The 25,388-nt window shown below is 33.7% G+C and overlaps 4 protein-coding genes and 3 long non-coding RNA genes across 10 annotated transcripts; 5 read left to right on the forward strand and 2 right to left on the reverse strand.

Moving 5' to 3' along the window:
- Positions 1–1,408: 1,408 nt before the first annotated feature.
- LOC9321933 (protein FAR1-RELATED SEQUENCE 5) lies at positions 1,409–4,729 on the forward strand. Of its 2 annotated transcripts, XM_021030524.1 has the most exons (3): positions 1,409–4,150; positions 4,255–4,344; positions 4,422–4,729. In XM_021030524.1, exons 1-3 carry the CDS (start codon positions 3,359–3,361, stop codon positions 4,452–4,454), a joined length of 915 nt encoding a protein of 304 aa, XP_020886183.1. In that variant the 5' UTR covers positions 1,409–3,358; the 3' UTR covers positions 4,455–4,729. The 2 variants fall into 2 exon arrangements, with proteins under 2 accessions (XP_020886183.1, XP_020886182.1); XM_021030523.1 differs by lacking the exon at positions 4,422–4,729 and having other exon boundaries at positions 4,255–4,415.
- Positions 1,869–3,120, forward strand: LOC110230123 (protein FAR1-RELATED SEQUENCE 5-like). The gene is made up of 2 exons (XM_021032117.1): positions 1,869–2,482; positions 2,592–3,120. The coding sequence occupies exons 1-2, from the start codon at positions 1,869–1,871 to the stop codon at positions 3,118–3,120; spliced, it is 1,143 nt and encodes a 380-aa protein (XP_020887776.1).
- LOC9319860 lies at positions 3,703–7,673 on the reverse strand. Of its 2 annotated transcripts, XR_002333132.1 has the most exons (4): positions 6,810–7,673; positions 6,031–6,711; positions 4,102–4,124; positions 3,703–4,022 (listed from the first exon to the last, which is right to left on the reverse strand). It is a non-coding gene; the product is annotated as an uncharacterized LOC9319860 (long non-coding RNA). The 2 variants fall into 2 exon arrangements; XR_002333131.1 differs by having other exon boundaries at positions 3,703–4,124.
- A 5,198-nt stretch (positions 7,674–12,871) lies between these two features.
- On the reverse strand, positions 12,872–14,713 carry LOC110230124 (uncharacterized protein At3g43530-like). The gene is made up of 3 exons (XM_021032118.1): positions 14,422–14,713; positions 13,212–13,937; positions 12,872–13,110 (listed from the first exon to the last, which is right to left on the reverse strand). Exons 1-3 carry the CDS (start codon positions 14,581–14,583, stop codon positions 12,940–12,942), a joined length of 1,059 nt encoding a protein of 352 aa, XP_020887777.1. The 5' UTR covers positions 14,584–14,713; the 3' UTR covers positions 12,872–12,939.
- Positions 14,714–17,281: 2,568 nt separating this feature from the next.
- Positions 17,282–20,761, forward strand: LOC9321934 (probable transcription factor PosF21). Its single transcript, XM_021032119.1, has 6 exons — positions 17,282–18,471; positions 18,577–18,728; positions 18,805–18,937; positions 19,033–19,117; positions 19,203–19,252; positions 20,316–20,761. The coding sequence occupies exons 1-6, from the start codon at positions 18,262–18,264 to the stop codon at positions 20,466–20,468; spliced, it is 783 nt and encodes a 260-aa protein (XP_020887778.1). The 5' UTR covers positions 17,282–18,261; the 3' UTR covers positions 20,469–20,761.
- A 169-nt stretch (positions 20,762–20,930) lies between these two features.
- LOC9321935 lies at positions 20,931–23,229 on the forward strand. 2 transcript variants are annotated; one of them, XR_002333583.1, is made up of 4 exons: positions 20,931–21,482; positions 22,353–22,680; positions 22,758–22,955; positions 23,029–23,229. It is a non-coding gene; the product is annotated as an uncharacterized LOC9321935 (long non-coding RNA). The 2 variants fall into 2 exon arrangements; XR_002333582.1 differs by having other exon boundaries at positions 20,932–21,482; positions 22,758–23,229.
- A 727-nt stretch (positions 23,230–23,956) lies between these two features.
- LOC110229746 lies at positions 23,957–25,117 on the forward strand. Its single transcript, XR_002333133.1, has 3 exons — positions 23,957–24,567; positions 24,636–24,709; positions 24,792–25,117. It is a non-coding gene; the product is annotated as an uncharacterized LOC110229746 (long non-coding RNA).
- Positions 25,118–25,388: the final 271 nt, after the last annotated feature.

The raw sequence follows: 25,388 nt of genomic DNA on the forward strand, positions 1-25,388 counted from the left end.
AATGTTAATTGGACGGCCACGAATAAAATTGATTATTATAATAGGGAAAGCAGGGGTAAGTGTCAAAGTTGATATCGGACGGCTGTGGTTTTTTTCTGGTTTTTTTTTATCTCGATCTAACGGTCCGAATTTTTTTTCATAATTAAATATTTAATGGACAGGGGCAAAATGATAATTGCTCAGGCCGAAGATAGCCTAGATGGCCAGAGTTTAGTCAAGGACGCTTGTCAAATATTATATATTTAGATTATAATCACATTTAAATATATAAAGTGACAATAAAAAATCATGTTACTTCTAATGAGTGAGTTTTCATATCTAGTTGTAGTGGAAAAATAAATAGAAAAGACCTTTAAGCTGTTAGAATTACATCAAATATCGTAAAAATTAAAATATCTAAGAGTAATTAAAAAGAATCAAGAAAAAGTATTTTCGTCAAACAAGAAATGGAAAAAGACGTGGATCATAGGTTTTATCCAATATGGAGAGTATTTTGGATGGACAAATCTTGGGTTCACCCCTAGTGGCGGATCTAGGAAATAATTTTACCCGTGGCAATAATATTAACCTTAAAAAAATCGTTTCTTACAAACCCCATAAAAAATACGAACAAAAAATAATACTTTAATTTACGAAAGTAACCCACGATCACTCATAAATCGAAATCTTCTTATCACTTTTCACATTAGTGACAGATCCATATAAATTTTTGTCAACATAACATACGAAGCAATCACTTAAAATTGGTTTCCAATTCAGCTCTTTCTAAGCCAAGACACTAAATTCAATTATAATGATCATCATGGTTGTCTTGGATTTTTAATTCTATATTACACATTATATATGTGTATAAATTGTAAATTTGTAAGACAAGTCATTTTTGGTTTACTTCTAAACATAAACCGAATTCTCAGAGATTTGATATACAAAAATACACAAAACAATGTTCTAAACTTAAAAGTAAAAAAAAAAAGAGATTGGAGTAAGAGAAAATAATAAAAATCTAATAAAAGAGAAATAAAACATAGAATAGAAACGTGTGTATAGAAGAAAATAAAGTTATGGGGGCATTAAGTAATATATTAACAGGGGCAAAATTAAAAAGTGTTACAAAATAACATTAGTTTTTGAAAAATTGACGGTGGCAACTGCCCCTCTATAACGTCATGTGGCTCCGCCCCTGTTCACCTCCTTTTGTATTAGCCAATGAGATTATGACATGTAAGACTGTATTTAAATAAAAATAATTAACTACAATTTAATTAAGAAAAACAAAAAATGGAAACAAAATCCTAACGTCCGTACGTATTTATTTAAATACGTCAAATATTGACGTCTTTTTTTTTTTTTTTTTTGATAAAATATTTTATAAAGAGATTTAGATTAGGGTTAGAAGTTATCTCTTTCTTTTATTTTTTTCAAACCAAAACACCATCGACAATCTCTTATATCAAAACCTATTACTTATTATTAAATTTGTTGAAGATGATGCATAAGAAGATGGAGCCAATATCGATCTAAACTCTTAGAGGAAGGAAAATATATTGCTTTTAAAACATCAATTCGTCAGGTGAAGTTTCAGATTCTCTTATTACTTGTAAAAAAATATTTTTTAGTGGTGAATAAATAGAGACAACTAGCTATAATTGGTACATGTGTAATTTTTTTTGTTAAATTTTTTTTATGAATTGTGTTTTCCAAACCATCGTTTTCCCTATTGTTGGACTTGTTGATCCTGCAACATTGAAATCTCTGGAATTGGTGAAAGTCTCTGAATTAACGACCTTTAAACGCAAGGTAAAACACAAACATCAATTAAAAAGTATATATATGTGTATAATAATATTAAATGGTTAATGCAGATTGCAATGGAGAGTAGTCATATAAGTGAAGAAGTTTTAGTCGAGGAAGAAGATGACTTAATAAGTGAAGACGAAACTTTGGTTAATGAATTTGAAGAAGAAGATGAAATAGCCAACAACGAGGATGACGCTCAAACTGAAGAGGTTGCTGCTTTAGAAGCAAATAATGATAATGAGAAGAAAGATGAAATATATATTGGAATGGAGTTCAGTTCTGATGAAATTGCACATATAACTTATAAAAAGTATGGAGGCAATCATGGTTTCAATGTAAGAAAACAACGGAGGATGAAGAAAAAAGAGAAGGTAGTAAGGCTTCTTTATGTTTGCTCAAAACAAGGGTACATGAAAGAACCTAAGGTCATAAAATCTTATTCACAGCCAATCACACGGTGTGGTTGTAATGCTCATATGACTTGCTACCTTCAGAAGACCGGAAAATATAAGGTTGTGTCTTTCGAGCCGAACCATAACCATGATTTAGTGAAGACACCTATGAAACATTTGTTGAAGGGAAATCGGGTATTATCTATCTCTCAAAAACAACATGCAGATGATGCCGAGATGTCAGGGATTTCAGTAAAAGCAACCGTTGAAATGATGAGTAGAGAAGTAGGAGGGTAAGTAAATCTGGGTTTTTTGAAGAAGGATTATCAAAATTACATATACCGAAAGCGAATGGCAAAAATGGAAAAGGGAGATGTTGGAGCTGTTTTGGAGTACTTTCAGAAAAAAAAGAGGGTATGCATCTTTTTTTTATTCAATGCAACTTGATGAGGATGATATGATCACTAATATCTTCTGGGCAGATGATCGGTCTATAAGTGATTACAATCTTTTTGGAGATGTCGTTTGCTTTGACACAACTTATAAGACCAATGACTATGAAAGACCCTTTGCTCCATTTGTCGGAGTCAATCATCATAAGCAAACTGTTGTGTTTGGTGCTGCTCTCTTATATGATGAAACCACTGAGTCATATAAGTGGCTTTTCGAGACTTTTCTTGGAGCAATGTCTGGAAAACAACCTGAAACAATTCTTACAGACCAATGTGCAGCAATGGCGAATGCAATAGTGAAGGTATTTCCTGATACAAAGCATAGATTATGTGTTTGGCATATTTACCAAAATGCTGCAAAGAAGTTGAGTCATGTATTTCATGGAGCAGAACAATTTGCCATGAACTTTAGTAAATGTGTATATGACCATGAGGAAGAAGAAGAATGGTTATTGGCATGGAGTAATATGCTCCAGTAGCATAAATTGACGGGGGATAAATGGTTGAAGAATTTATTTGAGCTGAGAGAAAAATGGGCAATGGTATATGGTCGTCATACGTTTACAGCAGATATGGTGAGCACACAGCGTAGTGAAAGTATGAATAATATTTTGAAAAAAATACTTGAAGCATAGTTATAACTTGTTGTGCTTCTTTGAACACTATGAGAGAGTGTTGGAGGATCAACGATATAAAGAATTAGTTGCTGACTTCAATATGATGCATACCTCGCCGGTATTATGTGCTACTGTAGAGATGTTGCAACATGCAGAGGAAGTGTATACACCAGAAGTTTTTAGCTTGTTCCAGAAGCAATTCATAGTTATCGGTGATTATGTTGCCAAAAAGGTTAGTAAGTCTGAGATGGTGTATGAATACAATGTATCTTATCGAGGTGTAGCACGAGAGCATTTGGTTAATTATGATGCTGCAAACGAGACAATACATTGTGGTTGCAAGAAGTTTTCTTTTGCTGGGATTTTATGTCGTCATGCATTGAAAGTGTTGGACAAGAAGAATGTTAGAAGAATTCCATCTACTTACATTCTAAATCGATGGAGTAAAGAGGCAAAAGCACGAAACATATCTTATTATCATTCAGAGTCACCTAATGAAACAGTCAAGCAATCGATTGGAAAGCGATATAGCCATATATGTCATACTTTCCGTGAGATTGCATATGTTGCTGCTGATCATATAGAAATGACATTGTGTGCAAATGAAGATGCCATTCAGTTGCTTAAAAAATTGGAGGAAAAAAAAAAGGAACTTCTGAAAGCTAATGCATGGATGCTCCAAACTTCAGATGTTGAACTTGTGGAAGAAGAAGAAGAAGAAGACAATGATGTTCCAAATGCACGTGGGGTAAAAAGAAAAGCTCCTGTTGGACGACCAAAAAACAAAAAAGTTGGACCCCATGGTCGATTTTTGAGTGTTCTTGAAACAAAAAATCGGCGTACCACAAAACCATCAAGTAGTGCTACTGCAAAAAAAAAATTATCATTTCAGGTATTTGATATAACATTTTTCTCTTTAGTTTGTGTCTATTTATCATCGAAATGTGACTTAATCTATCTATACTAATTCTTACTTAAAATTGATAAATGCTTCAGGACTCTACTCTTACTCCAGATACTCAAGTATTTGGTGCTACCACCAGCTCGACCTTACATAATGGGTCATTTATTTCACAAGTGTTCCAGGTAAATTCTTCATTCCTACTTTTTATATTTGAGCTATCTATTATTGTTTTAATAATTTGAAATCTTATATTTTGTAGGAATTTGATAAGAGTTATGGTGGTTCATCATAAAGCTCTGTTATTTTGCTTTGTTTTTTTTTTCCAAAATCATATTCGAACACCAAATTCCTTTTGCTAGATTGAATTTCTTTCTTCTCTTGTAGAATCACAAAATTAGATTCGTATCATTTTATTATTTTCTTCTAGATTGATCTTCTTTGTTTTTTATTATTATTTTTTTACAACTACAAATTGTTTGAGGCAACTCCAAAGAATCTAAGATGAAAACTCTTATTAAGTTCTCTCTGTGATTTGCTCACGAAGAAGACGACTCTTCTGATAACGTCTTTTTTTGTTGTTGTTAAAGTTCTCGTAACGTCTCTTACGCCTTATATGATTTTTTTAGAAGACAATCTCTTAAGTAGAAAAACGCAGTGTTTATGGATTAATATAACGTGACTTTTAGCTCACAAAAAAAAACTTGATTATTATCATGCTTTCAAATTTGGTCACATTTAATTAATTATATTTAAAAAAGAAAAAGAGACGTTAACGTCATTGACGTCCAACGTTAAATACATATAAAGAGTTTGTTTCCATTTTTTGTTTTCTTAATTAAATTTTAGTTAATTATTTTTATTTAAATACAGTCTTACATGTCATAATCTCATTGGCTAATACAAAAGGAGGTGAACCCAAGATTTGTCCATTTTGGACCATATAATCTTCAAATCATTTACCAAAAATAGCCAATTTAATCAAAAATAGTTAATGGGATCTCCACAACTAATATTTAAATAGATTCATATTGGTTTAATAGGAGTATGTTCCAATAAAAAATTCTAAAGATTTCATACAAAAGCGTATTCCAATTCAAAAATTTTAATCTACTTAACATTTTTGAATTACAAATTTGCTCATTTCCAATCGGGTCGGGTAATTAGTAGGATTTTGACCCGGATTTTTTTTTGACCCGACTCAATGGCCAATCACATCTCTCGGATTCTTTTAAATGAGACTTGCCAAAAAGAAATTCAAGTAATTCGAGTCAATATTCGCTAAGATATTTTCCTAATCTAACAAATCCTAACAATGGAATCTCTTCCACAAGTTTGACTATTATTATGTATAATCTCTTTTGGTAAGATTTTTTCTACAAAAAGGAAACGACAATAATTACATCATTAATTATACGATTATAACAACTAAACATGGAATCCTAACAATATACCTTAATTTCGACGATTTTTATATATATCTCTTTTGGTAAACTTCTATAAAAAAAATATGACAGAAACGAATGCATTAAAGATCCAATTTTAACAATTAAATATGGAATGCTAATAAGAAACATTATATGAAAATCAAATTTGTTCCTATAAAAATGGTAAGTGACATTTCGACTTTGAACTGCAAAATGTGACATATACATTACCTACTTTTTCGTTTACAATAATATTTAGCATTATCTAGAGAATATGCCTGATATAGTTAGCATTAATTTTAATTTGCGAGATTTTCAAGATTTTGAACTTGATCACCAAGATTTTCTCGCTTTACAATCAAACCTAACCCTAAACATCTACAACCTCTATATATAACATGTCAACACATGAAAAAAAAAACCATCGCATCAGAAACATTTTACCTTTTACATTGAGGATGAAAGCTTTTTAATATCTCCATGGTTGGAGACGGCTTTACAAAATTGCATGACGAGTCCAAGTTAAGATCCTGCATCATGGCAATACACAGCCAAAAATGGTGAGATTCTAAACTCAAATATTATTGTTAGTTTCCAAATTCATTTTTTTCTGCAGATTTGTAGATAACAAAAAACATGCTTGGCAACGATAGAGTCTAGCTCCGATCTGTTGGATGAAAGAGTGGCAATAAAAAGGAAACACATAAATGGTTTTGTTTCAATCCTTCTATGTAAGGCCTTTAGCTGCGTTTTAGTACTAAATTACACTATTGTATACATTCCTCTTCATAAAAATATATATATATATAATTGTGTTTCTTCTGGAAAGCTTTGTTTAAGTATTAGTTGGATTTGGATTTGAGATAATCTATGTTTATAAATTGTTTTCAACAAGAAATTTTATGTGTGTAGGCAATGAAGAATTAATATGACAAGATACTATCTTCCCCTAGCCTACATCTATACTCTTACCCAATAGAGAGATAAATGAATGAATAAGATTTTAATGAAAGACTTATCTGTTTGTACTCCATTGTATGAAAATGTTCTTTAAGAATAGAATCCTCCTTTCAACTTAGCCTCCTTTCAACTTAGCCTCCCTCTTCAATCGGATCAACTCATTATCTAGACAATGAAAAACCAAGCATATAATATAAGAACATCCATGAACAACACAACAGTCATCTTAGTTAGCAAAGCCAACACAAGTGTGTTCCTTTTACCTTCTCAGCATACTCTCTCTCATACTGCTCAGCTCTCTTGAAGATGAGCTTGCGGGTCTCAACACTCTTCTTCTTAGCAGCTACAGCTTCATCTTTGTTGACCAATGTCCATTCCACTTGCCTCTTGATCATTTTTAGCACAGACTCTTGGAACTACTACCTTAGATTCAGCCATTTCTCTAACACACATACCATTCCACAAAAAAAGCAAAAAAAGCTATACTAATCAAAACAAACAAATAAAAAAAAAACTTTGAGAAATTGAACAGATTTTTAATCATAGAGACTCAACCAACGTAGGAACATCTTGGAGAAATTGAACAGATTATGACAATGTTTAAAACCAAACAACAATATGAAAAGGAGAAATAATAGAAGATCGGTAACTCAACGCAACGATACCATAGCTATAATCAAAATTGAACTATCTACAATAGAACTGGAACAATTGGATTTATCGATCTCATAACAAGCAAATTATAATGAATCAAAGAAAGTTTACGATTAGAAACGAAACTAAACGAGGAAGATCAAAGAAAGAAGCTTACTTGAGAGTAAGAAGAAGAAGTCTTAGAGACAATTACCAATTCTCAAAAAGATCAATTACCAATTCTCAATCTGACCACATCAATTCTTACTGTTCTATATATCAAACGGATCATAGAAACCTAATTTTGCATTACCCTAATCCCAATTCTAATAACCCTAATTTTGCATTACAATAATCCCAATTCTAAGAACCCTAATGATAACAATGGATCATAGATTGATTTTCGACTCATCTCTCTTCGCAGAGTAACGGAAATCAACCAGAATCGAAGATTTCGCTTCACTTAGTTTTTGTCGGCAAAAGTCGAGAAAGGGAGAGAGGTGACAAAACAGAAATCATCTCATAACTCCCTTTTGGAAAACACCAAACCTCTTATATCCTTTTTTGTCTACATATCCCCTTCTCCATTAATGAAACGTGGCTTGACCATTTTACCCTCTCTTTATCTCTCTTTTTTTGTTGGAATTGATTTATTTGAATTTTAATTAAAAAAAAAAAGATCGAAACCCAGGAAAAAAAAAACGCTCTCTTCTCGAGCTCGAGCTCCACCTCCGGCGAGCTGCATTGTTGCCGTTTCTTCCGTTCTGGCGAGCTTCCGGCGAGCTGCGGTGAGACAGGTTAGTTCTTGAGATAGTTCTTTTAGCTGCATAGAGCTTGAAATAGAAGTTTAGGATTTAGACAATGAGATTCAATTCAATTAGATTTGGGTAATTGTGTTTGGATATGCACATTGGAAGTTTATGCATAGTTTCTGGGTCGAATAGGTCTGTAAATGGGTAAGAAATGGATTACAGCAACTGAATCATAGTGAATTGTAGTTTTGAACCCGAAACCATCCGATTTGAGTTCTTGTCGCGAAAGTACAACTGGTAGAACTGGGTAGAAATGTACCTGAATCTATTGAAAAATATATATGTAGTATTACTAGTTATACTAGTATTACCCAGATGTATGTAGTATGACTAGTTATACTAGTATTACCCAGAATTGTAGTACAACTAGTACAACTAGTATAACTGACAGATTTTTTGTATTGTTTTTGCAAGATACAATGATGGAGAACGTGAACATATATTTTAAATGCAAAGGTCGCATGTATAGCTTGATGATGAATACATCAGGGGGAAAAATAACTCTCTCCATGTTAGAAGGTAGGATATGCACGAAGCTTGGATTAGATGAAAGTAAGGTTAAATTGCAAATGAGGTACAATGCAGTGGTAATGGGACCAATTGAAGAGATTTACATTAGTGATGATGAGGATGTAGGTGTCTATATATCTTCAGGTGAAAATAACCTCCGATATGTTTTGAATGTGGACGTCATCACTCCACCAGAATTGCCCGAGCAACTGTCGAGAGTGGAGCTCCTCAATAAAAGTTCTGTTGGTAAGAACTATGCGGAATTGGATTCAAATGAGGATGAAATGACTGATAGTGCTGCTGCCATCGTTTTGTGTGAATACGATGAACAAGGAACAGAACCAAATGAGGCAATAATGGAGGTTGATGATACTCGAGATACTGAGATTGAATCACGTGATGAATCTATGGATAGATGTAATGATAGGGGTGATGAATACGTTGAGCCACCGCCTGTTGTAGAAGCTGGTCAGTTTAAAAAAGAATGGGAAGACGGTATTGGACTAATTTTACGACAAGAATTTCCAAGCAGGGCGGCATTGCAGGAAGTGGTGGACAAAGGTGCATTTGCTAACAGTTTTGGTTATGTTATTAAAAAGTCTGATAAGGAGCGGTATGTCCTAAGGTGTTCTAAAGAAAGTTGTGCTTGGCGTATACGAGCTTCAAATATTCGGAATACAAGTATTTACTCGATTAGAAAGTACAACAAGATGCATACTTGTACCCGGATAAGTAAGAGTAGTACAAGGATGAGGAAGAGGAAAGGTACTCCTGAATTAGTAGCAGCTCTTCTTCATGATACTTTTCCAGGACAAATGGAAACTCCAGTTCCTAAGGTTATCATGGAGCTTGTTCAGACGAAATTAGGTGTGAAGATATCGTACTCCACCGCATTGAGAGGGAAAAAGAAAGCCATTTGTGATTTAAAAGGTAGCGCGGAAGATAGCTACAAGGATATCAATTGTTATTTGTACATGTTGAAGAAGGTAAATGAAGGTACAATAACATATCTGAAATTGGATGAGGAAGATAAATTTCAGTACCTATTCATAGCTTTGGGTGCTAGCATTGAAGGCTTTCAAGTGATGAGGAAAGTGATAATTGTTGATGCAATACATTTGAAGAACGGATATGGTGGTGTTCTAGTATTTGCCTCAGCTCAAGACCCAAATCGTCATCATTATATCATAGCGGTTGGCGTACTCGACAGTGAGAATGATGCTAGTCGTGTTTTTATGTATTCTCTGGTTTTGTAAAACTTGGTTAAACTTGGTTTGGTATAACTATGAAGAAATTAACAAATCTTCATAAATTTAAAATTATATCATGGTGAATGTCGAAAGTCTGAAAAATAGACAACTTAGTGTTACATAATCAAATTAGTGGTTTGTAATCAAAATTTGGTAAATAAAATTTTCAAAAATCTTACACATTTGAGCTTTCTACATGAAAGTTCTTATACTTTTAAGATGTTTTTCTTTTGAATATCCATGGTGAATGTCGAAAGTCTGAAAAATCAACATTTTATACATATTATTGAATGAATATGTTTGGAATTTACCACATATACATAAAATCATGTGTACAACTAATAAAAATTAATATTAATCCAAGAATAACTAATTATACAGAAAAACCCCAAAAGTACAACTATGTGTAACCGAGTACAACTTGTAAACTTGGGATTATTGTCTAAAATGCCATTTTTTTAGGAAAAACTTACGAAAATGCCATTTTTTTAATAGTTTACGGATTTTGCCCCTTTTTAACACTTAAAAATGTACGTATTTTGTGATTTTTTTTTGCAAAAATACGTACTTTATACCAAATACTAAACCCTAAGAACAAATAGAACCGACTAAACCCAAACATAACGAGTGAAACGCATGTTAAATCATATTTTTGGAACCTGAAAAAGGACAAAATCTACAAACTATTCAAAAAATGGCAAAATCCACAAATGCCACTATAAAAAAGGGCAAAATCCGTAATTAATTCTGTAAACTTAGAAAAACTGTGTATATTTGACGGCGCCATGTGTACAAATGACGGCGCCACGTGTACAAATGACGGCGCCATGCGGTTCACGTGTTATTTGCCCCAAATATCCAAAATTTTCTCTTTTCCCTCCAAAATACCCAAAATTTTCGAATTAACCCAATTTCTTTTATTTTTCCCCAAAAATCATTTCAACCCCTTTATTTTTATTACCCAGCATTTCCACGAAATCCCCCCAAATCCTCCCAATTACATCTCAATATCTCCAATTTATTATCCAAACCCACCAAATCCCTAAATCTTCTTTAACCCCAAACCCACCAAATCCCTAAATCTTCCATATAAGAAAGATGAGCCATGTCTCTTCCGCTCCGAACTCGAGTGAAACCTCCTCAAACCGAACAAGAGTAAGAGTTGCTGGGATTCCAAAGAGGTGTAGGTGTGGCGACGAAATCGTTGAAAAAATCTCTAAATCAGTCCCAAATCCTTACCGACGCTACTACCGATGCAAATATGCTTCTGATAGAAACGTAAAAGTCTCATTGTTAGTTTGCGAATAATTTGAATAAGATCACGTTCTTTTAATTCTATTTTATTTTTTGAATGTAGCTTATGAACGATACCCATGTCTTAAAGTGGGTGGACGAGGCATTGGTAAATGAGGTAGAACAGTTGGATTTTCAAGTTAGTGTTCTTGAAGAAGAAGTTGCACTGCTAAAGATGGGGAGAAAGAAAGAGACGAAGGAAATTACTAAGATGATGGTACCCTTTATCGTTGGTTGTTTTCTCACAGTTGTTCTTGTAACTTGGTACAACTAAGGTACTACTTTGTAATTCTACTTGTCTCAAAAATATGTATTTGGTGAATTCTAGTATTTGTATTTGTATGACTAAACATATTTATCCTAGTAATTCCTATCTATTCCTACCGAGTTTAACAAAAATAAAGCAGTTGTACACATTTAATAAAAATACCAATGAACAAACGTACATAGTTTTACCTAGTTTAACAAAATAATGTAGTTGTACATTTTTTTCGTTCACAGTTGTACCTAGTTTTACAAAATTATACCAAAATAAAACAATAACCATTTTGTTCACACAATTGTACCTAGTTTTTCAAAACCGACAGAGTTATACCAAAATAAAACAACAACCAAATTTATGTTCATGACAAAATAAAACATCTTAAAGAGTTTTCAAAAACAGTGGTGGACTCCAATACACAATGGTACTTAATTCTTCTTAGTCCTCGTCACAATAGGACTCCAATACACAACGGTGGTAGACCCCTTCTTTGCATTCTTCTTTATCAACTTCACCCTCTTAGTGTCCTCTTGCCTTGGTTCATCAACATTGTCATCCGCCTTTTTCCCTTGTTCTTTTGGATCCACTTCATTTTTGCTAAGTCTTTTTCTCTTTTCACATCTCTTGTAAGTCCTTTTAAGTATCTTCTCATTGTTACTTGGCTCATCCTCTTTTCCACTCTCCTTCTCTTTCTCTCCAACCTCACTCCCCTTAGTACCACCATCCACAACACCCTCTTTTCCAATCTCCTTCTCTTTCTCTCCAACCTCACTCCCCTTAGTACCACCATCCACGTCACTCTCTTTTTCAATCTCCCCTCCTTCTCTGGCCTCAACCTCCTTAAGACCACCATCCACATCATCCTCTATTTCCATCTCCGACTCCATCTCATCATCTTCAGCCCCTTCTTTTTCCATCTCATTCTCCATCACTTTTTCACCACCTTCATTCTTCTTGGTTAAATCTTCAGAATTTGGTCCATCCTTACCACTCTCATCTTGAACTGCCTTCACTTGGTTTGCTCCAACCTCATCCTCTTTATCACTATAGTCAACCTCATCATTCCCTTCTAGATTTATCTCCGCCTCTTTCTCTTTAGCACCACCACTTTTAACTCTGACTTGGATTGATTGGATTGTTGCTTCCATAGTTTTGAGTCTTGTATCTTGGTCTTCATACTTCTTACTGAGATCCATCATCTTCTCATGCATATCCTTAAATCCATTCTCCAACGTTGTCTTCAACGTGTACACAATCTCAGCCAATCCATCACTACTTGCATCATTCGGAGGCTCAGTCACTTTCTCTTTCCCTTTCTTTCCCCGACGGCCTTTTCTTGTAGGCATAATCACAGCTTCCTCAAATCTTTGGTTGCCTACATCTTCATTGAATTTCTCTTCAAAACATATACTCCTTCCCTCATCAACTAGACGCTTGTGCCAACCATCAACAACTACATCATCTTTATCATTCCATCCACGCTCAACATCCATAATGCTTTTCAAAAGTTTTTCCTCATCATAAGATGGAGTCAAGATACTCTGAATGTCCAGTGCATCATAAAAAAATCTAATTAATACAACCTCCATGACACATAAATAATAAACATGTTATCTAGTTTGCATTTCAGATTTTAACTAACCTTAGTTGTACCGAGTTTGTCATACACATCTGACATAGGAAAGCCTTTCATAGTACTTGGTTTAAACTTCGTCTTGCACATCCGAGGACACTTAGGATCTGCTGATCCCACATCGACGCAAAAAGTGTTCTTCAGAACTGGAATTGACTCAAACGCTAGAAGCTGCAAAAAATAAAAGATCATTCAAAACTAAGTTGTATAACTGCTAAAATACTCTTACTTATACCAAGTTTATAAAAATTTAATAGAAGAATAATGCATACCTCCAGAGGCATAACGAAACTAGGAAACACTTTCTGTGGACCAACAACTCCTTCACATTTTTCCAGTATATAGAAGATGTCTTTCAGATTTTCATCAAATGCATATCTCCCCCACGGGAATGTTTCGCACAAGTCTAGATCAGCCACAACCCTTTGGAAAAACTTCTCCACAGTTGGTGCCTTCTCTCCTGTCTTAGTCTTTCCAACGATGATGCTGCTTAAGAAGTACAACACAGCTACTCTCAAACGATCATCAGAAGATCTCTTCATTGATAGGAACTTTTCCTCCACATCTTGATATTTTATTGTTGCTCCAACTCCAAATATCCTGCCAACAAACTCCATGCTGCCCTTGGTTTCATAGGACTTCGGAAATTGGTGACAATATAATCCTGACATGAGAGCAAATTCTTTGAGAGAATAGCGGATCGGAACCCCGTTGACGATAAACCAAACTTCGCGCTTCTTCTCTAAACATGCTGTGCGAAGAAATAACAGCCACATACCCATCAACTTATGATTTGCGTCCCTGTGCATGTGGAAGAAGTGTCGAAACTGTGGGTGTTCCTTAAACCATCTCAACTCCTTGCCTCTAAGATGAGTCTCCAATAAGCCCACTACCTTATGAATATAGCACTTTGCTGAAATCTTGAATGACTTTGTATACTCACTCGGACTGAAATACATTTTAAAAGGTTGTAGAGCTTCGGTTTCCTCATTAGAATCCTGCAATCAATATGGACCAAGTTATACACAGTTGTACCTTTTAGTTTTATAACTTTCTAAGTTAGAAAAACAGAATAGTTATACCAAGTTATTCATAGTTTTACCTTTTAGTTTCAGATATTTCTAAGTTATAAAAGCAAAAGCAGCATAGTTATACCTAGTTATTCATAGTTTTACGTTTTAGTTTCAGATATTTCTAAGTTATAAAAGCAAATGCACGTTAGTTAAACCTAGTTATTCATAGTTTTACCTTTTAGTTTCAGATATTTATAAGTTATAAATGCACGTTAGTTATACCTAATTATCATAGTTTTACCTTTTAGTTTTAGAAATTTCTAAGAGACACAAGCAACAAACTTATACCTAGTTCTGCTAGTTGTCCAAATTTTAGAGATCTTACCGTTGCAACCACGTTAGCTATTGAATCTGTTGCTTCAGATTCCACTACCACCGGCGGTGGCACTTCTTCAAGATTGGCTCTTACCGTTGCAACCACGTTAGAGATTGAATCTGTTGCTTCAGATTCCACTACTGCCGGCGGTGGCACTTCTTCAAGATTGGCTTCTGGCGGAGTCTCCGTTAAAGATACATTTGCGTTCTTTGTTCGAGGCATAACTCCCTTCCACAAACCTACAAACAAAATCATTTAGATTAGTACTTCCATTCAATATTTCAATCGATTCTATTACCACTAACATTCTCCATCTCTTCGGATTTTATACAAACATAACGAACAATCGATTTTCGCCGACTTTCACTCGATTTCAATCGCAAAACCCAAAATAAAAACTCGATTTTACCTTGCCCAATAACGTAGTTGTCTGTAGTTATACCAAGATCGACTCTGAAGAAATAGAAATAAATCGATCTGTAGTTATACCAAGATCGCCGTCGAAAGCAGATTTTTCTCCCAAGGAATGAATCCTAAGTGTTTTCTTTTCCTCGTGTTTGGTTTTTACGATCTGAATTATTTTTGTTTAAGTGTTTTTACCCGTTTTAATTGGATTCAACCCAATAAGAAAGGGTTTGGGTATTTTCAACCCAATTAGCTTGGTTGGGTTTTGTAATTTTCTTGTTTTGTCTGGGGTAAAGAGGTAATTACATTTAATTTGGATTTAAAATTAAATAAATATATGTATCTGTTTTCTCGAGGGAGATATGGGATTTGTATTTGTCAAAAGGGGACTCCTGGGACGTTTTCTCGGTGACAAAATGCTGAGAAAAAAAAAAGCACGTGTACAATTTTATTTTTGGTTTTGTCTTTACTCTTTCCCACTCATTGGGCCGATCAGAAGCTTTCTAACTCGAGTTTGGTAATCGCATCGGTTCAGTTCAATTCATCATATCCTCCGGTCGGATTACAAAACAATTAATGACACAATCAATAAAAATCCGATTTAATATTAAGAAAATAATTCTTGGACGTGTATTATATAATTTTGACGATATAATATTTTCAGGTAACTAAATCCATATTTACTTTCAATTTTATTTATTTAGTATTTAATTCTAGCCAATTATCTAATCAACACAAACTTTTTAATGTTATTAGCATTCTAATATATAGTGTTCTTCTATTTTAAATAGATCCCACATACATCATATATTAACAACATTAGAAATATTTACATTATAAAATGTTTAAACTATTTATAATATTTAAATTCTGTAAAACATTTATAATATTAATAGTATTTGAGTTCTATAAAAACTAAAAATTAAATATTATGGGAACCATTTGTAAGAAAACTTTAAATTGACTCGAATTATGTCTCTATAAAAAATATTTTTGTAAAAAATAAATAATAAAATGATGTTTAATTTCACCGGACGGAGTTATATGGTGGGACGGGTTATGATAGATATTAATACGGGACGGTGTATCATGGGTGAAATACTAGAATTAACAAATAAATACAAGTATACAATCATAAACACTAAACAAAACAAACAATATTAACAAAACAACTACAATTTAAAATTAAAAATTTTTAGTTACAAAAAAATCAATCCGCGGTATACCACGGGTAAAATCTAACTTTATTACAAACCAAATACAAACAATCATAAGATTATAAACAAAAATTTTTTTAATCTAATATATATAACACAAATAATCAAATTATAAAAAAAAAAAAACACAAACAAAAAAATATTTAACCCGCGGTATACCGCGGGTCATATCCTAGTTAATTTACAAAATCTCTAACACTGTTCTGATTTGTAATGTAGCTATTTCAGTACGTGACCCAAAACATTTAAGGGAAAAAATCCGGAAAAACCGCCATCTATTTTTTTTTTGGCCGTTTAATACGTGTGTTTTTAAATTTGGAATAAAAATACCTCGTTTAATTGTTGTTGTCTTTTAAATTCTTTGTTTTTTAAATTTTGGTAGATTCATACATTCCCGTTAACGGCTGTTAACGATGATAACGGAATCGTTAACCAGAGTTAAAAATTAACCCATAGTATTTACGTATATATATACAATCTCTTTTCAAACGTGTACGAAGATATTATCTTAGTCTGTTGGTTAAACGTGGGATAGAATATCTTTTGGGCCTGAGTTCGAGTCCAACCTTGGATTTTTTAGGCGTTTTAATTTTTTTTTTTTCTTCTTGTCGTTACTCAGATCCGGTTAACGATTCAGATGAAGAAGAGGACGATTGTGCTTATCGATGACTTCAGATCCTAGATTAGCTTCCGATTTCGCTTGGATTATCTTCGATTTCGTCATTCCGAGCATAAATACGCGAAGCTTAATGGCAGATTTTCCCATTCTCTTCTCTTTGATTTCTTCGTTGTTGCAGAAGAAGAAATCTGTTCAGATTTTGGTTCCAAAATTGTTGAGATGGTATTGGCTTTCATTGGTGATGGACTCGTCTTCTTTTGTGTTCTTTTGGTGTCCACTCCATGGTTTAGCTTAAGGTGGTGGTTCTGGTGGATTTTGCCGGCGGAGTAACGAGAAGAAGAAAAGAAAAAAAAAATCTTAAAGAAAATTAAAAAAGCTGCAGATCTGGGTTTCGAACCCTAGTTCTATGGGCAGAAAAACAGACCACTCACCACCAGACCACGGTAATAAATATCTAAATATATTCAAACATGTTTTATATACCTATTTAAATACGTGGGGTTAATTTTTAACTATGGTTAACGATTCCGTTACCATCGTTAACAGCCACTAACGCGGATGTATGAATCTACCAAAATTTAAAAAACAAAGAATTTAAAAGACAACAACAATTAAACGAGGTATTTTTATTCCAAATTTAAAAACACACGTAATAAACGGCCAAATAAAAAATAGATGGCGGTTTTTCCGGGTTTTTTCCCAAAACATTTAATGCACTATCCAAAACTGATCTTAACTATATACTCTCATCCTATAAATTTCAGCATATTCCACTAATATTTAACTAAATCTTTGATTAAAAAATATATTAATTCAGACCCTTAGATTGTGAAACTTTGTTATTGGAGAATATAGCACGAGATCATTTTTTGGGATGCACGATACTTCTAGTGAGAAAGTAAATTGTCAACCCTTTAAACAACATGGTATTCAACTACCAAAAATAAAAAACTTGCCAAAATATCTCAATAGCAAAAATAAACAGCACGCCAAAATATAAAAAAATAAAAAATAAAACTTTCTAAAATAGCTCAATAGCAAAATAAATAGCGTTCCAAAATAACCATTCACTAGAAAAAGTGAACAACACTCCAAAATCTAGCAAGAGTAAATATTATGCCAAAGTTTTTAATGTTAATTAACATTGAGTCAATACCAAAATTTTAGATTTATAGATTTTCATTGCATTACCTAAAAACAAAGAGTTTATTCAAGTGTTTGACTTCAAAATTTAAAAGTTATTTTATTGACCAAAACATGATTCAAACTTAGGGATTTATAAGATGGAAAAATATTAAATTCTAATGAATGGGGATACAAATATGAGACTTGTTTGTTATTCTTAACCAATATAAAAGGAGGCTCGTGCAAACTATCCAAACAAACAAAAATCATATTCCAATTTCTCAGAGGTTTTTGTTTCAACTCTTTTTCCCTTACTCAACATATCAATTGTGTTTTTGTTCTCCTTTCTCTATAAACTGATGACAATCTCGATTGCAACCAAATAATCTTCGATAATCTTAATCATAGCATTGTATTGTTCTCTTTTTGGTTATCATTTTTCCCCATTTATCTATTTGATTTTTTTTATTTCGCATGCATGTAAGAAAAAATGTGTTTTACGTAGAAACATGACTTTTAATATGATGCAGATACTTGATTGTTGGTCTTCTTCTTCAATCCTTAACAATGAATGGATCCAACAATATCACTCCTTCGGGACCACGGTTGATGACTCAACCATCGCCTGCCTTGTCCTTGCCCCCGTTGAGCCGCCCTTCTTCATCATCATTCCGTCGCAATTCATTACCATCAATGATCCTTTCTCCGTCAGCTCATGTGGAGAGTAGAGACTCTTCCATTAGGGATAAGAAAAACCCTTCATTGCCTCCTCTGGATGTGAAAAGAAGAGCAGAGAAAGACATTGAACCTTTAAGGAGACACAATAGGAGTGTTTCAATGGATAGTTTTTTCAATGACTTACTGAAGTTGACTCTTTCTCAGGGTAACGTTTCCTCTTCAAGTTTGGTTGATGGAGACAAGAATGCTTCCGGCCTCGAGTTTGGTAGCAGTGATTATACTGATGATGAGTTGAATATGATTGCGGAGAGTACCAAACTTAAAAAGATAGCATCTGATCCAGTGAAAGTCAGAAGGTAAGTGAAATTGCGTGACTAAATATTATACAATGTATGGTTTGTGTGACATTTATCAATATGAATGCTCTTTCAGAATCTTGGCGAACCGAGTATCAATGGTACTTTCAAAGCAGAGGCAGTCACAGTATGTTATTGACTTGGAACAGAAAATAAAATTTCTTGAGAACGAAAATGCATCAATGTCTGAAAAGATCACGCTTTTGGAGGTGAGACATATCACATTAGCAACCATAAGCTTTTCATGTCTAAACGGTTCCTATAAGGAATTTGGTGAATTAATATTGTTGTTATGTACATGTAGAATGATAAAACAATGATGATGAATGAGAAGAAGGAAATCACGATTAAAATTGAATCGTTGGAGCAACAAGTGCAACTTCGTGATGGTACATCATTTTAATTTCTATCGATACATTAGCGAGTTCTTTGTTGTGTAATTTATAGTAAATTTTTGATTTTTGATTGTTTAAGGTTGTTACTCCGGTAACTGCATGAACTTTGTTTATGACATCACCCATAAAGTAATATCTAATTGTGGAAACAGCTTTAATCTTTTTCGACATCCCACTTATTTTGCATTGAGCATGATAGTGTTTATACGACACCAGGATCTTCTTTATGTGCAGTACTTTCCATTAGGGGTGGGCATTTCGGTTTAACTTCGGGTTCGGTTTGGGTTCGGTTCGGTTCGGTTTATTTGGGTTTCGTAAAACTCTAACCATACTCAACCGAAGTTAGTGTGGTTCGGTTTGTGTTTGGTTCGGTTTGGTTCGGTTTGGTTTTACTTCGGTTCGGTTTGAGTTTGGTTCAATATACAATTAATGTAACAAAACATAAAAAATCATTGTCTTAACATTGAAATTGATAAAGTAATTAAATATTAAATTCAAATTGTAAGTTTAAATTGAATAATTCAAATTAACCATGAAAAGAAAACCCTAAAAAAACCCAACCATATTAATTAGAAGAAGAGGAAAATGAAATCCAACAACGTAACATTATTATAAGTTAGAAGGAAACCCTAAGTTTTTTAGGTTTAGAGTTTTAGAGATAATTAAATCTAATTTACATTTATTCAAATTATAATAAAATTAAAAAAAATAAAATCAAACGTGGGAAAAAAATCAAACGTGGGAAACTGGGAATAACTAAACATTTAGGTATTCTATAATATTATTAATATAATTAATTAATTAATTAAATAAATACATTGGGTTATCGTATCGGTTCGCTTTTAAACCGAACCGAACCGACCCATTTGGGTTGAGAATAAACCTAACCGAATGGTTTGAGTCTAAGCTTGGGTTCGGTTTAGGTCGGTTTGAGTTCGGTTGGGTTGGGTCGGTTCGGTTCGGTTTAAATGCCCACCCCTACTTTTCCATAGTAAAAAAGGAGTTAAGAATATAATACATAAAAAAGAAACATTTTTTGAATAAGTTTAGTTTTTTAACTGAAAAATACGTTTAGTTTTTCCGGTATATGCTATACCGGAGACTTATTAATGTTTAGGATAAGGTAATTTTTATTGCAATGTATAAACAAAATAATATTTTTGGCTGGAAATTTTAACTAGATCCTTAACCGCAACACCTTCTTAAAAATCTATTTCCAACAGCTGGAAAAACAAGTGAAGTATTGCACAACCGACGCGAATCTGATAGATCAAACATGAAAGCAATGGATCCAAACATATTCAATCGGTTGCAGCCAAACCCTGATTTTTATGGACAAAATTAAGGGAGGTGACTTAATTCTATGGGATCAAGGATTGAAGTTATAGTTCTTTTAAGTTATTTCAGTTTCTCTAAGTTGTGTTCAGGGTCATGTTGAGGGTAAAAATGATAGTAACTCTGAGGCTTCCTTCAAACGATATGACCTTTTTATTACTGTTTTGATTTATCTTTTTTTCCAATAAACTATGTCCTTTTTTTTTACTAGGTCCAATACTCGCCCATACATGTGGGTTCTCTGTCCGTAATTTTACTTCTCGATAATGATTTAAATAGTTTGTATTAATATACTTTATGATGCGATCCTTATCATGTCACTTTAACTAAATTATCATCTAAACACTACAAGAAATATGAGCTTCGGTAGCACTCCTTTCTAGCGCTAATTTATGAACTGCTACTAAAAGTTCCAAAATCGGATGGCAAATATTTCGCAGCACTATATTAACGCTAGGATATAGTTTTCATTAAACGGGAACTTAACTCAGTATTATAGCGGGGAAAGGTATAATTTTGGAGGCAAAAATTTTGGGTTTTTCTCCCCCAACCAAAAAAGTCTCGATTTCTCAAGTGTAAAAGTTTTACACTTAGCTCCAACAAAAAAGAAAAAAAAAAAAGCTTTCTCCAAAATTTCAATTCAATCTCAAAGTGTTTGATTCCATTGTGAAATCTGAATACCCATTATTGCATGAACTCTCGATTCCCATTGAAGAAATTTCGATTATCAACACCACAATCTCCATCGATTCTCCACTATCTGTCTCTGTATTTCTCCTTCTTTCTCTGCGGTTGTTTCTCAGATCCGCCACCGTCTCTCTCCTCCGTCGCCATATCTCTCTGCCGCTGCCGTCTCTCTCCGTCTCTATCTCTCTTCGACTCCGTCTCTGTATCTGTCTCAATAGCTCAGGCGATCTCAAGCTCATTAGCCTCGAACTCAGTAGCTTCTCTGTCTCAATAGATCCGTTTCTCTCCTTGTTTGTCTCAGTAGCTTCGAAACCAGCTGATCTCATCCACCTGAAAGGTATACGACATTCAATTGGGTAATTTTAGTTCTTGACTATTTACTAGTTCTTAATTTTAGTTATGAACTAATCAATCTTCTCAAAGATACTAATTTTTAGGAATTGATGTTTCTTTGTAAGTCATTGAAGTTCCCAATCTGATTTTGTGTATGGGTTTATAAATTTCAATGCTTCTACGAACCCAATGCTCGTTGCCACCATCCATGCCTAGCTCGTGGAACTCATCTCAAGCTGTTTGAACAATTCACAAGAAACTGCTTTGTTTTGATTTTGTTTTTAGCTTTGAAGTTTGTGGAATTTGCTAATGAAAGATAATGGGAATTAGTTGTTTATTACTTTACTCATGCTCTTGTTCTTATGTACGATATGATAATTGGTATTGTCGTTTTTGATATGGGAACATATTGTCTTTTTTCTTTTTGGATGTTAGTCAATAATTGAGTTTTCTAAGTTGCAACGTTTCATGAGTTGTGATGTTTCGGTCTGTGTTGTTTCACTCACGAGTCACTAAGTATGAAGAGACACAAGTCACTGTATTGTTGTGTCCTAGCTATTTGTTTTCCATATATAAACCAAAGTTAGTCTTGATGTAAATAACAAGTGTCGGAGATATATAAAAGTTTCAGTTTTACTTCTTGTCTTGTTTAGAAAGAGAAGAGACAATGGTCTCTTACTCTGTTTCTTCCTCCTCTCAACAATATTATAACAAACATTGTTCAATTGTTCATAAGTATTCTGGTTAGCATCTGAGCATTGCCAAATGATTCAAGTTATTTGTTAACAGTGGTGAAGCTTTTTTTATTAGTTATGCCATTATGTCTAGAGATGGTTGAACGATTAATTGATTGATTTATACTCATAAATGTCAGGTTACAGTGTATGTTGCCGTGTTCATGGGTTTAAGCCGTGCTTTTACATTGCGTGCCCTCATGAAATCGGTCCAGACGATGTTTATAAAATCAGTTTCAGTATTGAGCTACTTTCGAAGATTTCTGTAGTTTATTTCCAAGATCAGAGTTCATATTTTGTTTTTTCAGGAAAGAATGAGGGAATCCAATAGAAGTATCAAGGTCCAAAAATTTGTTCATCATATAGAACTGGTGCAGAGAAAGAGTATTATGTATTATCAGCAGCAAAAGTCACAGAACTTTCTCAAAATCGTTCTTACACTTCCGACAATGGAGTCTACATGTCTTGGTATATCTTGTTCTGATTGTTGTCTAGTCTCTCTAACAAAGTGTTGTTCTGTAACTGGTTTTGTCAAAATTGCTTAGGTATCCTTCATAGAGGCATACAAATTAGTGGATTGGGAATGAAGAGCTTCCAAACATACGAAAGCCATGTTCCTTTCGATCTTCGTTTTATGATTGATTGCAATATTGTGGGAGGAAACTGGGGATTGAAGTGCCCTGTGGGAAATATAAAAAGATGTCAAAACCATTGCCATATTGCCAATTGGAGTTTGATTGCTTGTATCCTCTTTATGATACTTTTATAATAACACTTCTAGTTTTTGTCATTAATTTCCTTAATAAGGGGTTTTAGATACTCAGATTTGGAGATTTTTTTTTTTGATACTTGTATATTCATTGGAGATTTTTTTTTTTTTTTGGTAATTGGAGATTCTTAAGATCGAGAATCAGTAAAATAAGCTTTATAGTATATAGTTTTCATTGTATAAATCTTTGTCACATATGTACTCTTATCATTTGTATAAATAAATAAAACGTTTCCAACAATTTTCAATCAACAATCTTCGTAAACCCTAAACCCTAAACCCTAAATTACAGTTAAAGTCCTAATTAAATTAAATCTTTAAATCCTAAATTAAAGTTAAAATCCTAAATTAAAATTTGAAATCCTAAACTATAAAACATAAATACTTGAATAAAAAAATCTAAACCCCAAAGTTTAAACCCTAAACCCTAAACCCTAAACTATGTCCTAGTGTTTATGAATATATAAGTTAGATAGTTGGAATACTAACCTATATTAATTGTTCTTAATTTTAAAATTTTATACTTATAAGAAAAAATATTCTAAAAATTGAAATAATTATATTGAATTTTTAAAGAAATAATTTATATTTTTTTCATTAATAAACTAATTTATATGATAATTTTCTGATTTTATCATTAATAATCAATGAGAAGTAACCTCCCAGATTGTGGGACGAATCCTACACCGTTAGATAGCGCCGACTTTGATCTCAGCCGTCCTTTCTTATTGTTGACGCGATTAATGTACACCGTTGATCTGTCTCGCTAAATTTGATCTGAGCCGTTATTGTCCTTAGCCAATGGTGTAAAATAAATAACCCGATAACCAATAGAAAAAGATCATTCGGATCGCTGACGTGGCGTGTTGTTTTTAATATGGACCATTGATTAAAATGAATCTACAGATACAAATTTAATATTATTTTAATTTGTTTTCTCTTTTCACTTCTTCCTTGTGACAGATACGTGGTTTTGGGTCAAGCTTGTTACCATCTAGGTCTAATGGAAGACACAATAATTCTACTCCAAACCAGTAAAAGCCTTGCCACGGCGGCGCTCCACCGCGAAAGCTACTGCTTGTCCGACGACAGTTTCATCCTTTCCACCTCCGCATCTCAGCCTCCATCAATGACCGAATCCGAGATCGTCTCGCAAATGCTCTCCCAAATCAAAATCTTCATCTGACGGCGCACGGCAGCGCTCGCAGCATTCGACGCCGGTCTCTACTCCGAGTCGATCCGCCATTTCTCTAAGATCGTAGAAAGCCGTCGCGGCGCACCGCAGAGTTTCCTCGCCTATTGCTTAATCCGTCGCGCCTCCGCCTGTAAGTCTGCATGTCGTCTCTTTATCTTCTTCTCTTCTCCATTGCTCACTTAATTGATTGTAAATTCAGTTTTTGTTATAATAGATCTGGAAGCCTTACTCGATTTGAAGAGTTTTCTGAATTTTGTTTGTACGCATCACTTGTATAGCCCCTGGAGATATCAGCCCTGTTCGTTAGGAGATCGTGAGCGACCACACCGGTCTTATTCAGTCGCTGTATTTTTGTTTTCATAGAGCTTATTCCCCAGATTTTCGGTCGCAGGTGTCGCTTCTTCTTAAGCTCATCGATTTATCGTTGAGATGCATATTGACATTTATGGTTTTTGCCAGATCTCTAAAACTAAAACGAATATAGAAACTCTTCAAGGTGCGTTATACCCGGCACCTTAGTTAAATATGGAGAGGTAATGAAAGAATCGATTTGCTTGTGTCTCTCTTAGTTAAATATGTATGTCTGCTTATGTTATTTCAGTTTCTTGATTTCAGGTTGTTCATGTTTGACAACTGTCAAGAACGATGACAAGCTTGAGTTCAGCAAGATCCTTGAGGCATGGCAATTGTTATTGGTCTCTGCATATGCGTTGTGACTCTATGAAAAAATAGAGAGTTCACAAAGCCAAAGGCTCTAAGGTGATCTGTTGATGGAATGGCGTTGGCTGTTAAATGGTATGAGTTGGAGATCTACTAGAGCTGCCTCGGTTTCTTTATGACTTGGTTTGGTGAAGAAATGTACTTGCGTTTTTTTTTCTTTATGACTTGGTTGGTGATTCAAGCCTTTGTATCTTTTGGGTATTTGATAGAATGATTCTTTGAAAAATGTATGTTTTATATAATATTAATTTTATTTATGAATCAATTTGCAATCTATGTTTTGTGCAATATAGGTTTCAAATAATTGAAATATAGCACATAATAATATACATTACAACAGCATTAACAAGCATTAACAAAATGTCACGAAACAATATCCACCAGCACATATAACGGTTATCATCAAACCAAAAATGAAAAATATGTGGATCCAAAACAGAGGGTGGTTTGGGCATTCGGAGACTAAGGGATGTTTCAAAAGTTTTTTCTTTC

Source organism: Arabidopsis lyrata (genome assembly GCF_000004255.2).
Source record: "Arabidopsis lyrata subsp. lyrata unplaced genomic scaffold ARALYscaffold_3, whole genome shotgun sequence".
NCBI classification, from domain to species: domain Eukaryota; kingdom Viridiplantae; phylum Streptophyta; class Magnoliopsida; order Brassicales; family Brassicaceae; genus Arabidopsis; species Arabidopsis lyrata.